The 10,066-nt window shown below is 49.4% G+C and overlaps 1 protein-coding gene across 2 annotated transcripts; it reads left to right on the top strand.

Annotated features, from left to right (window-relative positions):
• The first annotated feature begins 4 nt into the window (after window positions 1-4).
• Poll (DNA polymerase lambda) lies at window positions 5-9,435 on the top strand. 2 transcript variants are annotated; one of them, XM_046450497.2, is made up of 9 exons: window positions 5-94; window positions 920-1,055; window positions 2,131-2,425; window positions 2,688-2,850; window positions 3,163-3,480; window positions 4,207-4,380; window positions 4,997-5,125; window positions 8,027-8,195; window positions 8,540-9,435. In XM_046450497.2, the coding sequence occupies exons 1-9, from the start codon at window positions 32-34 to the stop codon at window positions 8,902-8,904; spliced, it is 1,812 nt and encodes a 603-aa protein (XP_046306453.1). In that variant the 5' UTR covers window positions 5-31; the 3' UTR covers window positions 8,905-9,435. The 2 variants fall into 2 exon arrangements, with proteins under 2 accessions (XP_046306453.1, XP_058437230.1); XM_058581247.1 differs by lacking the exon at window positions 5-94 and adding an exon at window positions 151-169.
• The last annotated feature ends 631 nt before the right edge of the window (window positions 9,436-10,066 follow it).

The following is a 10,066-nucleotide window of genomic DNA, read 5'->3' as shown; positions in this document are numbered from 1 at the left end:
TTCCGCTGAGGGTCACTTCCTGCTGACCCGGATGGAATTCTGGGCATTTGCCCTTCCCTCTTACCCCCTTCGTCCGCTCTCATTGGCTCCTTTGGTAAGTAGTTTATTCCTTCTCGCCAGGTGACTCTCCAAGATCCAGAGTTGATCCCACCTTGGGAAGGACTCTTAGGTCTGGCCCGGTAGAGGTCTCTCCCCTGGCTCCCAGCTGGGAGTCCCTGACCCGTGCCAGCTGTGCACGCGGCGGGTGCACCACACCTGCCTGAGTCTTCTCCATCCCCAGCTGTGAGACCGAGACTCCCCCAGTCCCGGAGAGCGCCGCACACCTGCTATGGCAGTGCCCTCTTTCCCCGCAGCTGCGGGACTCAACCCCCCCCCCCACCCCGCCCCATGCTGAGAGTCCTGCTCCCCGGGCAGGTGCAGGCTGTTCCCGGCGCCCCCCAAAACCACCCTCCCAGGTTTTCCTCTTCAGTTATACCCTTGAGAGGTAGTTATGTGGGGTTTATGGGCAGGTGTCCTTCCGTCTCTACTCCTTTGAGGAGATGAAGAAGACCTTCCTAAATAGTTCATTTCCTACCTTGGTGTCTTTTTGGTAAAGCACTTTGGAAGTGGGATGCAGCACGGGCAGACTGCTGAATCTTCAGTGCAACTCCTTTGAGGACTGCTATAATTTCCTACCTCTCAAAAATAACCTCAATAGGCCCTGTGTTCCCCTCGCTTCCCCCAATGCCAAACTAAACAACCCGTGAGTGTAGAGCTAGCTAAACCACTGAAGTTTGATTGGGTTTTCTCAGATCCCTGGAAACTGGGCTGCTGCCCTCAAGGTCTGGTTGGTAGAGGCTCCATCTCTATATGCAAATGGGTTGGGAGAACTCAGTTTTGGATTTCTACATGACGTCTGCCCTGACCAACCCTTAAACAGAAAGGATCCAGCCATACTTCAATGGACCCCAGGGGCATCCTGAAGGCATTTCCCAAGAGAAAGAAAAGTCATGTCAATCCATCATCAAAAGCATTGACAAAGATTCCCAAGAGGGAAGAGGGAGAAGAAGCAGGAGGTGAGCAGACATACTCTCAGAATTCTCATTCACTTGAACCTTTGGCCTTCCCATTGTTTGGTCCTACTTTGTTCCTGTCCAGAATCAGGTATCAGAACTGAGGCAACCTATCCAGGACCTTCAGGTCTCTGTACCTGACTTGGATTAGCCATATCTTTTCTTTTTTTTTAATTTGGGTACTGGGGATTGAACTCAGGGGCACTCAACCACTGAGCCACATCTCCAGCCCATTTTTGTATTTTTTTTTTTTAGAGACGGGTCTCACTGAATTGCTTAGTGCTTTGCCATTGCTGAGGCTGGCTTTGAGCCCACTATCCTCCAGTGTTAGCCTCCCCAGCCTCTGGGATTACAGTCCTGGGCCACCAAGCCCCGCAGTCACACATCTTTGATAGCTTCCTGTTTCCCTTCTTCCCCACCTAAGACCTTCATCAGTCAGAATATACTCCCTAATCCCTCAGGAAATGACTGGTAGAATTTTTTGCTCTCCAGGAGGCTGCCCCAACTGCAGACAGAAATCCCCCTTGATGCTAGGAGTGCTAAGGCATAAACATCATCACAAGTTTGAGGCCAGCCTCAGCAATTTAGCAAGGCCCTGAGCAACTTAGCCTCAGGCTTGTAAGTTGTTTTGGGCCCTATTGACAGAAAGATGGCAGAGGCTTTATGGGGAGTGGGAGCAGGAATCAAATCTGCTAGACTGTGAGGGCAAGAAACAATAGAAGAAACATGCTTTGTTGAAAGAATAAATGATAAAGTGATTCTGAACTGCAGTTCAAAGTAGGGAGGGATAAGGCATTTATTTACTCTTTTATTTAACAAATATTTATAGGCTACATACAATGTGCCAGACATTGTTCTTTGTTACACCAGAAAACAGGATAAATAAAAATTCTCACCCCTTATATTCCAGTGATTGCCTATGAGGAAATTGGCTGTATGCTTATAAGGTAGAATCCCCAGAAGGCAGACTGTGTGGATGGAAGGAAAATGATTGTTTTAGGGGGAGAGGACTACAAACATGTCATTCTCATCATATCTAAAAATTTTGATAATAGGCATCTAACTGTCCCTCCCACAGAGTGGCTGAGCTCCCTGCGGGCTCATGTTGTGTCCACTGGCATTGGACGAGCCCGGGCAGAACTCTTTGAGAAGCAGATTGTTCAGCATGGTGGCCAGATATGCTCTGCCCAGACCCCAGGGGTCACTCACATTGTGGTGGATGAAGGCATGGACTGTGAGCGGGCCCTCCGCCTCCTCAGACTGCCCCAACTGCCCCCAGGTGCTCAACTGGTAAAGTCAACCTGGCTGAGCTCCTGCCTACAGGAGAGAAGACTGGTGGACACAGCTGGATTTAGCATCTTCATCCCCAACAGGTGGGCTGGTTCCTCAAATGTTTTCTGGCAGCATCTTGAGTCTATTCTTGAGCTATTCCAGATGACTATTTTCTCGTTTGTTTTGTGATACTGTGGATGGAACTCAGGGCCTTGCATATCCTAGGCAAGCCCTCTACCTACACCCCCAGCCCTACTTTTAAAATTAGACACATGAGAAAATAAGGTTTCAAAATAGAGAAGGATTGGGGATGGAAATAGGACGAGACTTTGGGTGTCTTAACCTCCTGTCATCATCCCCCAGGTATGTGGATCAACCACAGCCAAGCAAAGTGGACCAACAGTCTTCTGCTCCTCCTGGCACTCATGGGATTCTGCCTAGGACAGCCCTTTCTCCTCTGCCTCCTCCTACCAGAGCTGTATCTCCTCCCCAAAAGGCAGAAGAGGCACCAAGCTCCCAAGTCCAGGTCAGGAGCCTCCTAGCACCCTGGGTATCTGATCATAGAAGTGGGGAACATCAGAAGGTACCAGGCCCATGAGACAGTAAGTCTGTCTTGATTTAGCACATACTACTCAGAAACCCAGGGCTGGACACTGGGAAAGGGAAGCCACATAGTACATGTCCCAATGCTAAAGGAGACCTAAGCTTGATGCAGAAGCCCCAGCCTCAATGTTGGGTCTGAGAAGGAGACACCCACACATGCAAAGACAACTCCCACTTTTGAAGTGTCCTCCTCATGGAAGGAAAGAATTTATTAACTCTTCTTCCCTACTTCAAGCCCAGCTCCGATGATGAAACCAGTGATGGGGAAGGGCCCCAGGTTAGCACAGCTGATCTGGAAGCTCTGATCAGCGGCCGTTACCCAACCCCACCTGAGGGAGATGGCGAGCCTGGCCCAATCCCAGAGGCCCTGGATAAGTGGGTCTGTGCACAGCCCTCAAGCCAGAAGATGACCAACCACAACCCACACATCACAGAGAAGCTGGAAGTGCTGGCCAAAGCCTACAGCGTCCAGGGAGATAAGTGGAGGGCTCTGGGTTATGCCAAAGCCATCAATGCCCTCAAGAGCTTCCACAAGCCTGTTAGCTCCTACCAGGTACCTTGGAGGTAGGGTGGTGTTGGCCGGGACATCTTGTCTTTACTAGCCAGGACATCAGGCTTAATGGTTAAGATTTTATGTTTGAGAGACTTTCACAAAGAAACAAAATGGGAAGTGAAAGCAGATTAGCAAAATCTTGAGAATTGTTGAAGGAGGTGATTGGTGCTTGGGGGTTCAATACAGTGTCCTCTCTGTTTTTAAGTTTTCTGTATACTAAAAAGTTTAAAACAAAATTCTAGACTCTGGAGCCTAACAGACCAGGGTTACTAACTGTGTGACAATAGGCAAGTTACTTAAACTTCCAAGCACCAGTTTTCTCATCAATAAAAAGGGATTAATAATAGCAACTCATTCACAGTGCTCTTATGAGGAGGAAATGAGATGGTCCCTGGTGCACAGAAATGATATACAGTAAGCACTCAGTACATGTTGGCTCTCACTATTGCCACGATGATGATGGTGGTGGTGGTGACTAGTCCCATCATTATTCCCCACTTCTTATCATTGGTCTCTATTCCTCTGGGAACTTAAAGACAAGTTACCCAGGCCATATTCCATCCAAACTTCTCATCTTCAACTGTGCCCAGGTTTTCCATAGCCACACATTTGCCTGGCTGACTTTTCAGCAGACGTCTACTAAAGGAGTCTACTTTAACCTACCCCTGGTTCTCCCTAGATGCTTTCTCAGTTTTCTTCCTTACCTCTGTCCCCATCCTCCTCTAGGAGGCCTGCAGCATCCCTGGGATTGGGAAGCGGATGGCTGAGAAAATCATGGAGATCCTGGAGAGTGGGCATCTGAGGAAACTGGAACACATCAGTGAGAGCGTGCCTATCTTGGAACTCTTTTCCAACATCTGGGGAGCTGGGACCAAGACTGCCCAGATGTGGTACCATCAGGTCAAACCATGGCTCAGCTGCCATTTTAGTATTGCCATGTTTCAGAATTCTGACCTTATAAGTCCCTTTGCCTTTTTACCAGGGGTGACCTGGGTATCATTCTGCTACCTTGTATGCTGACGAGAATGAACCTAGACTATAGGGAGGTAACTTCTCAAAGGCATCAGTTCTCAAATAAGTCCATCTCCTGGCTTCTAGAACAGCCATGTGGCTTGGTATCCTTGTGGTGTAGGTAGGAACAAGAAGTATATTTCTCTGTCCCCCAGAATAGCACGTGCCTTCCTGAGAATTCAGGACGTTCAGAGGAAATGTTCAGAAGAGTAGATCCCAAATCTAGCCATCCCAGAATTATCTGGGGGCATTGATTACAATGAAGAGGCCCAGGCCCATCCCCAGACCAGTGGTGCCATGAATTAGCATCTCTGGATTATGGCATGTCTTCTAGGTCCCTAACTTTCCCAGGTCCCATGAGTACAGACCCTCCCACACCTGGGGTTGGTCCTCTCTCAGGCCTTGAATGGAATCTGGGGCAATAGAAACCTCCTGTGTCTGCTTGTTTCCACCACTTCATTGGTCCTGGATCCTCATAGCTTTCCTTCTGGTTGCTTTTTTCCAGGGTTTCCGGAATCTGGAAGACATACGCAGCCTGGCCTCCCTGACTGCCCAGCAGGCCATTGGCCTGAAACATTATGATGACTTCCTGCAACGCATGCCCAGAGAGGAGGCTGCAGAGATTGAGCAGACAGTAAGCAGGTGTCCCAGAGCAGTGAAGAGAGCCAGGCCCTGCTATAAGGTTCTGGCTTAAAGCCAAAAATCTTTGATCTCTCAATTGGGGAGCCCAACAGGCAGAGAAAGCCATGGATCTCCAGAGGTTGGGGGAAGAGCAAGTTGAGACTGAAGCTACAGGCCCAGAGGGAGCTTGGGAGAGAGCTCCCAGTATTAGTGTGAGCACTGGGTAACATTAGAGCTAGAGTAGAGGCTTGTTATGGGTCCAGTTATTCAAGGATGTTGGAGTTTGAACAGAGCTAGGGTAGAGTGGGACAGGGCAGAGGTCCTTTTTTTAAAACATTTTTTTTAAAATAATTTATTTAACAAAGCCCATTTTCTTGGATCTTTGGGGTGTTTCTAATTTTTCATTTTTATAAGTGTTTCTTTTTTTAATAGTTTTTTAGTTGTAACTGGACACAATACCTTTATTCATTTATTTTTATGTGGTGCTGAGATTTGAACCCAGGGCCCTGCACATGCTAGGCAGACGCTGTACCGCTGAACTACAACCCCAGCCCCAACATTTTTTTTAATATTTATTTTTTAGTTGTAGTTGGACACAATATCTTTAGGCGAGCACTCTACCACTGAGCTACAACCCCAGCCCAGGGCCAGAGGTTCTTAATGGTTTGTTTTTTTTTAATACCATGGATTGAACCCAAGGGTGCTTAACCACTGAACCACATTCCCAGCCCGTTTTATTTTTTATTTTGAGACAGGGTTTTGCTAGGTTGCTTACAGCCTCGCTAAATTGCTGAGGCTAGCTTTGAACCTGCGATCCTGCTGCTTCAGTCTCCCAAGCTGCTGAGATTACGGGCATGTGCCCCTGTGCCCAGCTTCTTAGTGCTTTTTTTTTTTGTGGATGGACACAATACCTTTAATTTTGTTTATTTATTTCTATGTGGTGCTGAGGATTGATTGAACCCAGTGCCGCACACATGCCAGGCAAGTGTTCTACCACTGAGCCACAACCCTAGCCCTTCATAATGTTTTTTTTTTCTTTTTTTAATATATATTTTTAGTTGTCGATGGACCTTTATTTTATTTATTTATTTATATGTGGTGCTGAGAATTGAACCCAGTGCCCCACCCACATGCTAGGCAAGCACCCTACCACTGAGCTACAATCCTAGCCCCTTAATTCTTTTTGATTCACTAACTTCTTTTGAGAACCTGATGAGAACTGAACTGTGTCTTCCCAAATATATACATGTGTGAAGTTTTTTCTAGATGTGTGGACCCTCTGAAGCCCATACAAGTCTTGTCAGCATTGGGTTAGGGTTGGTATAGGAGCATAGTACTAGTAGGAGTAGGTGTGGGATTAGGAGAAAGCTCCAACAAGATTGGATTAAATAAGGTGCAGTGGTATCTGCCTATAGTCCCAGCTATTTGGGAGGCTAAGTCAGGCAGGTCACAAGTTCGAGGGCAACCTCAACAATTTAGGGAGAGTCTGTCAGAAAATAAAAAATAAAAAGGGCTGGGGATATAGCTCAGTGATAGAGTGCCCCTGGGCTCAATCCCCAGTACCAACAAAAAAGAAAAAAAAATGAGTTAAGGATAGGCCTTGATTAAGAGGAGGATTAAGATTTATAGTTGTCCAAGAAATAAAGTTTGGTCAAGATAAGGATTTGGTTTAGAGCTACATTAGAGACTATGTTTTATAAAGTTTGTGTAAAATCAAGAGTAGAGAGAGACAGGAATAGATGTGTCATTTCTTCAGCCAGCATCAGAATTAGGGGTTGTGGGCAAGATTTGCTCACTTTGGTCAAGAATCCTAATGGATAGCACTCTGGGGAAACTGGCCTAGCTTGATAGAAATCATCCTCCAGCTCCACTCCAGGCTAGAGGGTCTGTGGAAAGGCCCCTTTGTACTCCTGTCACCAGGCCTCAGTGTTAGTGATGACACCGTCACTCAGCCACGGTGTCTGGGCACAGAGAATGCCCCAGCCAGCCACCGGCCTTCAGCTGTTAGAACAGAAGAGGCTTCCCACCTGGCTCCCTGTGCCCCCTTTTAGGGCTCCAGGCTTAGAGGTTTTGATGGGATTACTCATCTGGGTCTTCTCCTCCCCTTCTCCTGGGAAGCCAAAAAGGGCCTGAGGAGATTAGAAGAGCCCAGCCTGTCAGGGGAATTGAGGTGTCCTGGCTGTAGGTATCCAGGGCCCCAGAAATCTGTGTCCTGGAATGGAGGCGGGAATGCATCTGCATATGAAAGGCTTCAGTGTCTCTGGGTAGAGGCTAATGCGTTTATTTCTCCTTGGTGAGGGATGATCCTTCTACTGACAGTCCCCTCTGTCTCATCTCCTTACTCTAGGAAGGGATGTAGTCATGGGCTCATATCGGCCCTTTCTTTGCTTTCATTTCCCACAGGTGCAGTTATATTTCTGTGTTCCATTTTCTTTCAGGCCTGGGCCTAGGGCTCACTGCCAGCCGCCTGCTCAAGCCTCAAACCCCAACTAACTGTCTTTAGCTCCAAATCCATGGACACCTAGGCCTGCCAAGATCTGGCATCTGGCTTCCAGGCACTTGGCCCCTTGTTCTAAGCAGAATTTTGTAGACCAGGGCATGTGGGTGTGGGTTGGGTCAGAGTTGAGACAAAGTGTCCCTCTGCTCTTAAAGAGGTGCTGAGGGATGATGGGTGCCCTCCCACAGAGGTGGAGCCAGTGTCTTCTCTCCTTGGGCTTATCCCCCATGTGGGATGGTTCTCCCCTGGCCCAGTGCCAGCTGAAGAACAGCAGTGCCCCAGGGGGGAATTCCCTCAGCCTGGCAGCAGGCTTGGGGCATAGTGTGGACCCTGAATCACAGAAGGCCCTCTGCTGCCTTGGGGGAGGAACTCTAGAGGGTTTGAGGACTACCTTCCTCCCTCTCTGCTCTTGCCCAGGTCCGGGTGTCAGCCCAGGCCTTCAGCCCTGGGCTGCTATGTGTGGCATGTGGCTCTTACCGCCGGGGGAAGATGACCTGTGGTGATGTGGATGTGCTCATCACTCACCCAGATGGCCGGTCCCACCAGGGCATCTTCAGTCGTCTCCTTGACAGCCTTCGGCAGCAAGGTATAAGCATCTCTGGTGAGCAGGGGGCAGGGAAGCAGGGAAAGGAGACTTGAAAGAGCCCCACCTCACCTGTAACCATGTCCTCTCAAGGAGGAGATGAAACATGGGCCAGCAGCACCCAAAGACTCAAGTCTCATCTGGTCTTTCTGTGACACTGGGAGAGATGGGCAGAATTGACACCCCATTTCACAAATCAAGAGATTGGCCCAGAGTGGGCAGGCTCCCTCAGGGCAGAATCCAGTGAGATGGGAATAGAGAACTCGGAGAACTAGGAGAGACCTGGGAAGGTGGGCAAAGTGGGGTCTGGCTCCTAGCCCTCTCAGCCATACCCTGTGTTGTGCCAGGGTTCCTCACAGATGACTTGGTGAGCAAGGAGGAGAACGGCCAGCAACAGAAGTACCTAGGTGTATGCCAACTCCCAGGGCCAGGGCGACGACACCGACGACTAGACATTATCGTGGTTCCCTACAGTGAGTTTGCCTGCGCCCTGCTCTACTTCACTGGCTCTGCTCACTTCAACCGTTCCATGCGGGCTCTGGCCAAGACTAAGGGCATGAGCCTGTCAGAACATGCCCTCAGCACAGCTGTGGTCCGGAACACTCAAGGTGTCAAGATGGCTCCTGGCCGAGTGCTACCCACACCCACCGAGAAGGACGTCTTCACACTCTTAGGCCTACCCTACCGAGAACCAGCAGAGCGCGACTGGTGACTATGGCTCAGGGCACAGCAGCCAGTTGAACCAGCTGCCCCACTCCAGTTTCATCTGGCTGAACTTTACACTTAGCCACCTGCTATCTTCTGTGAAACCAAGCCTGGGGCTCAAGCCTGAAGGAAAGAGTCTGGCTCCCAAGGCCTTCCCATCCCAGATCAGGCTGCTATCCCTTCTACCCTACCACTGCCCCAGGATAGTTCTGCACACAGCTTCTTGCCCCATTTTAAACAGGAACAAGTAGCTGGTTTGAAGCCACCTTCCTGTGCTGAAGGCCTCGGCATCCCGCTTCTGACCCTGAGAAAGGTCTGACTGATGTGGGTGGGGTGGAAGCTTCACCGGGAAAGGAAAGCAGCTGTGGTCTCAGCATCACCCAGAACTCTTCAGAGGAGGGGAGTGAGCCATTCACATGTATTCCCTCCACCCACCCAACTTCCTGTACAGCTGGAGCTGCTGGGAAGGGGGTGCCCTAGGCTCCATGAGGACAGCATTTGAAGGCCGAGGGGCCCAGTAAAGTGCATTTGACATTCACTCTTCCCAATGTCTGTGAATTGCTTTACCCCCTGCCTGCCTTCTTCCACCCAGGCAGGATAGAGATGGGAGCTAAGTGGCAGAATCCAGAAAAGTTGCATTTAACTGCCCTCTTAGGCAGGCCTGACTGAATCAGCTCCTGAATCGAGAATGGGGACTGGGGTGGATGTGAAAAGGGAGAATCAGCCAGGTGTGTTGGCAAAAACCTGTAATCCTAGCTACTTTGAAGGCTAAGGTGGGAGAGACCACAAGTTCAAGGCCAGCCTGGGCAACTTGGCAAGACCCTGTCTCAATTTTTTTTTAAAGGCCTAAGGATGTAGCTCAGTGGTAGAATGCTTCCCTAGCATGCAGGAGTCCCTAGATTCCATATCCAGAAAGACACACACAAAGGGAAAGAGTGGGGTACTAGGATCTTCTCTCTAGCCACCTGTCAGCATGTGCTGTGGGCTGTGCCCAAGAACAGGCTATTTGGGACATGAACAAGGGTGACAAGGCTTTTGGGAAGCAATTAGGGACAACATGCAATCTCTGAAATACTGCAAGGAAGGCTGCCTGGAAGAGGTGGGGGCAGAGTGGCAGGGAAAGTAGCCTTTTGAGAGGGGTCAGCAGGCTCTGGGGAATAACTTGAGAG

This window comes from Marmota monax, unplaced genomic scaffold (assembly GCF_021218885.2).
Source record: "Marmota monax isolate L192 unplaced genomic scaffold, Marmota_monax_Labrador192_F-V1.1 WCK01_AAM20220418_F8-fsc00004, whole genome shotgun sequence".
Classification (NCBI taxonomy): domain Eukaryota; kingdom Metazoa; phylum Chordata; class Mammalia; order Rodentia; family Sciuridae; genus Marmota; species Marmota monax.
This window is presented reverse-complemented; position numbering and strand designations above follow the sequence as displayed.

Bases quoted from the DNA above. Each gene is read 5' to 3' on its own strand.
- Poll (XM_046450497.2), top strand. From the start codon at position 32: ATGGAATTCTGGGCATTTGCCCTTCCCTCTTACCCCCTTCGTCCGCTC. The intron at 2,426-2,687 runs GTGGGCTGGTTC...ATCATCCCCCAG, and splicing joins AGCATCTTCATCCCCAACAG to GTATGTGGATCAACCACAGC. The intron at 3,481-4,206 runs GTACCTTGGAGG...ATCCTCCTCTAG, and splicing joins AGCCTGTTAGCTCCTACCAG to GAGGCCTGCAGCATCCCTGG.